The sequence below is a fragment of the Penaeus japonicus genome, unplaced genomic scaffold, assembly GCF_977035675.1.
Source record: "Penaeus japonicus unplaced genomic scaffold, GWHDUDI00000001_assembly GWHDUDI00000026, whole genome shotgun sequence".
Classification (NCBI taxonomy): Eukaryota; Metazoa; Arthropoda; class Malacostraca; order Decapoda; family Penaeidae; genus Penaeus; species Penaeus japonicus.
Genome location: NW_028234428.1, coordinates 26,926,425 through 26,931,424, shown reverse-complemented (window position 1 = coordinate 26,931,424; position 5,000 = coordinate 26,926,425). Strand labels below are relative to the sequence as shown.

At 38.4% G+C, this 5,000-nt stretch overlaps 1 protein-coding gene across 1 annotated transcript in view; it reads left to right on the top strand.

Annotated features, from left to right (window-relative positions):
• Nucleotides 1–5,000, top strand: part of LOC122267078 (uncharacterized) — a 38,615-nt gene that overhangs the window by 28,464 nt on the left and 5,151 nt on the right. Inside the window, exons 2-4 of the mRNA XM_086552218.1 lie at nucleotides 2,784–2,863; nucleotides 3,065–3,757; nucleotides 4,051–4,239. Coding sequence (XP_086408344.1) covers nucleotides 2,861–2,863; nucleotides 3,065–3,757; nucleotides 4,051–4,239 — 885 coding nt within the window. The 5' untranslated portion in view covers nucleotides 2,784–2,860. The remainder of the gene's footprint in view (nucleotides 1–2,783; nucleotides 2,864–3,064; nucleotides 3,758–4,050; nucleotides 4,240–5,000) is intronic.

The following is a 5,000-nucleotide window of genomic DNA, read 5'->3' as shown; positions in this document are numbered from 1 at the left end:
TTAATGTCCAACAAAACAAGGGCGATAAAAGAATTATTATGGGTGGCACACGTCGTCCTACCGGGTTATGAACATTCGCTTTATGCCATGACAATCTATCTGTAGTGTCAAATTGTGTTTTTGTGAACAGAAAGATAAGAATAGTTAATACAAAAGTGCTAAGAGTAGATGGTGTACACAGTGAGCTGTGTGTGTGTGTATATTTAGCAAAAGGTAATAAATCGCATAATAAATGAATTATATAAGAATAAGTAAAATTATTGTTTTAACAAAATAGGGTTATCGCTGTTTACGTTAAATTACTTTCAATAAAACGATAACTTATGATAAAATAATAAAGATGAAGGTAGAATATAAATACGCGAATAGATAAAGTAATTCACTAAGTAAAAAAACGTTATAAAGAAAAAAATAAAATATGTAACAAACGAGAATAGAATTCAATAAATTGTTTAGTTAACGCATTCGACTTGATAGACAAGTCTGCTCATCGCAATGTCATAGTTGACTTTAATGAGGTCATGAATGACCGTGAATGACCTTTAGAGCTCTAAATGACCTAGCCAAGTGACCATATTAAAAAAATCTTTTACAGTAATTCCTAATATACATATTAATATTCTTATTAAAAGACATACGATATTTGTTAAAGAAAATAAAATAAAATAAACGTTACTGATATAATATGAATTAATAAAAAATGCGCACTTTGAAATAAATATCTATAAGAAATATCTGGAAAAATAGTTACACAAACATTAAAAAGATTGAAAAAAGAGAAAATTCGGGAATTATATCAGTGATTATACAGATAATGCTAAAAAAAAAATACCTTCGTTATACACACACTGAGAAAAAAATCTGAGGGAGAAAAGGCGTTATTAAGAGTGGAAAAATAGTCGGAGAAAAATAGGGTGAAAATTGAGACACGGGGGACAATGCTTCCACTGACTTACCTTGATTCACTGCCTGACGCGTTGTATTTACTGCTGTGATCACGTGAGAGTGAAAAAATGAAAGCACGTGGCGAGCGGTCCACGATTTTTAAGAAAGAGGAGGCGAGAAAGACCCTGGCTGACATCCTTCTGTGAGGGTGGGCGGGAGGGTAGGTAACGTTCGGCGTAGCGGGCTTCTTCTTCGGAGCAAAATCGTGGCACCACCGGCTGGCACCCGTTGTGAGGGTTGTCTTAGTCTATCGTAACTGACAACCCAGCACAAGATAGGTGGTGATGCCAGACACAGGGTTTGAACGTTACAGGTTTATTCCATAACGCAGATTGACTGCCGTTATGGTGCACGAAAGATATATTCACTACATCACAATGGTCACAGCAATAAACAATATCACAACACGTATGAACAGTAGGGGAAATCAGGCGTCAAGCGGTAGCGCAGTCGATCCCGGTCTGTCGGTGTGTTCCAAACATCCTGCTTATATGGGAAGGCTTCGCATCCGACGTCCCCAGCGTTAGGAACATGGCAAGGTAGTCTGGAATGTAGGAGGCGTGACTATCGAGGAATTAAGCTCGTTTTGAAGGTCTAAGGTACTTGGGATGGTGACAATGTGTGAGGCACCCATCACTCAAAGTTGACCTGATCTGACCGTGCGATTGCCTCGCGAAAGGGTGCGAAAATGCATATTTGTATATGGATCTATTGCTGTAATTAATATCTAATATAAGCATAATGTATAATTCTATATAAGCATTCTATATCATTCTCACACTGTATATATGTATAATTCATGTCACAAATCAGGTTACCGAGGTTATATCTATGTGAGTAACGCAATTAATATAAAAATACAAATTTTGCCCCCCTGACCGAGACTCGATCCCGTGTCGTCAGAGTGACAATCCCGGCTTCTAACCCAATAGACCACGCGACCCATTGTAAAGAATTATGTAACCAGATGCCTTACATGTGTATGTTGATGTGAGAAAGATGATAGAATGCAGAGAGGAAAAAATTGTATTTCTATATTAAATGCGTTACAGCATTCTACCATCTTTCTCACATAGATATAACCTCGGTAACCTGATTTGTGACTTGAATTTCTAATTCATTCCTGCCGAGTGCCCACGGGAATTATCTGTAAAACCTCGCTATCACTGCTCTGCCAAGAGTATATAGGTAATTTCCATGATGGTTGTAAGACATCTGGTTAGACAATTCTTTTTAGTGGGTTGTGTGGTCTGCTGGATCGACCCAGGATCGAGTGTCGGTCAGGGAGGTAAAATTTGTATTTATATATATACATACATATACATATGTATATATATATATATGTATATATGTTACACTCAATGTGAATAGTTGTACATTAGGCAAAATTTGCCTAATGTGGACGTTGGGAAAAATGGTTAGGTTAGGTAGGTTAGGTTAGCTTAGGTTTTGCACAATATAAACATTACACAAAATGTTGCCTAGTGTACACATTAGGCAACTATTCACATTGAGCATAACATATATATGCGTACATACATATACACATATATAATATATATATTTATATATATACATATATATGCATATATATATGTGTGTGTGTATGTATATTTATATGTAGGTATGTGAAAAGTTATCCTTAGCAGTTGAGGCCTAAGTAGTTTAGGAGAATGTTTTGCATATTTATTATTCATTTTATGTTAATCTTGCACTTAAGATTTTAAACACTTTTCCAACTTAGAAAAGTAAAAGTAAGAAGTACAGTAACTGTTAATAAAGTCATGTAAATAGTTATGCGCAATATGTAGATTAAATTTACGTCATTTTTCTTTCAGATTTGTCTCACTGTTTCCGAGGCAAAATAGCAAAGCCAACAGAATTCTTCAAAATCTCTCATAGGAAGGAATAAAAGATGGTTAGTAAAAGGAACCACCACACAGGTTGAACATTTTTTTTTCAAACATAGAACCTATATCGAATATCTTTCCAAGCATATAACTTACTTGATTTTTTTCAAGCACAAGGGCCTATAACGTATTTAATATTTTTTCAAACATATGACGTACTTTGAACATCTTTTCGAGCACGTAACTTATTTTGAACATCTCTTTTACAGTCGGGAAAGCCAGAGGAGTGTAATGTTTGCCTTGAAGCTTTCAATAAAGGCGGAAAAAAGCCCCGAATCCTACCATGTGGCCACACCTTCTGCTCGCCTTGTCTTAAAGGGCTCATCACGGAGGACTCACTGGCGTGTCCGCACTGCCGTTCTACTCACAGTGCCTCTAACGTTGAAGCCTTCCCGGTGGTTTTTATCTTGTTAGATATCCTCAAGAACTCCAGTGGCAATCAGGAAAAGGCAGAGAAATCGACTCCAGCACAAGCCTTCCGCAAAGCCTTGAGCAAGAAATCCAGCTCCGAAAAAAATATGAAGGAGAAGGACTTTCAGATATTAACCAATAGCTTTGAAGACATGCTCTCTCAACTTCAAAGTTACAAGAATACACTTTGTGCTTGGGAGGACCATCATGAGAAACTCAAGAACGCACTTCAGGAAATCATAGAAAATAATGAGAAAGCACAACTTGTGTTGGGAGAAGAAGGAAAGGCAGTGCAGGAATTGCAGCAAGAGGGAGTTCAACAGCAAGAACAGCTGAAGCTAACAGCTGAATCACTCTCTGCAGCTGCCACAATGCACGAGCTCTTAGTTGTCACAGATGACTTAGACGCGTGCCGAGCTACGGTGAAGGACTGGATTCAGAGATGTCAGGATTTTTTCCCCGATGTTGCCGTTCTCCGCCGGTCCATTAAGGTGAATTGTATGCACAAGGGACACTTGGTAACTGCAATGAGTTCTTGAGGACGGTAACATATTAAGGCCGTAACATATGGTAACAAACAAACAAAAACAAACATCCATATCCATATTCATATTCTTATGCTTATGTGTTTGTAAAAATATGTATACATATATATGCATATACATGTACACATATACACATACATATTTACACACACACACACACACGCACGAACGCACACACACACACACACACACACACATATACATATATATCATCACAAAATGTTTATCAATTACTGCAGGTCCGCGCAGCCATCGAGAATTATCTAGAGTCGGTCAACGAAGCCAGAGACACGGACGAGGTGGCCCAGAACGGCGCTTTCCTAGGAACATACTTGAACAATGATGCTGCAGACGAGATAGCAAAGTCCGTTCTTTCCATTCCTCAGAGAGTTGATTTGATAATGAAGAACACCTCGCTGAGACTGACAGTAAGTTTCTTTTGTACATCTATGCTAATCTACCTAACGTATATTACTAATTTATCTGCTGCTCCGGCTCTTCTCGTGTAGCCCTCTTGTCTTCATTCTAAAAAAGTTGATCACAGGCATCAAAGTGATGAACTCCATTTATCTTGGTATTTATTTCCTGATCTCTCAAGAAAACCAGTGACTAGACGACAGTTCTGTTTCTTCTAGACTTTGTAGTTCAAAGAATTGACGATAAGCAGAGGTGTGTGAGACTACGTCCACAGGTTGGCTCTCTGAAGAAAAAGCCTGAATAACGCCTGGCACTATACAAAACCCATTCAGCATACCTCAGAACAGTCGAGGGAAAGTGCAAGGCAGGGAAATAGCAACCACAATATTACTCCACTAGTCCAAAACGATTGGAAGTTAGAGGACACCAAAGCCTCAGAACAATCGGACACCACAGCCAAAGTGAAACACCTCTATGAGGGACACCAGCAAGGAAGGAACATATACCTTCCCCTGTTCTACTTGTGGACGTCGTGGACACTCCTAGGAAAACTGCAGACTCAAATTGCAGTGTTTCTTCTGTTCAAGACAGGACATTAGAACATACCGGAATATAAGTAAAAGTTCTACTCTCTCGCAGAGTCATATACCATTGCACCCAAATGTACATAATTCCTGTAAACTCAGGTACATTGACAAACCACCTCTGCTTTGGCACATAAAACCAGTAATCATGAACTGCTCCTAGGGTCATTGGAACACATCACCAGCAA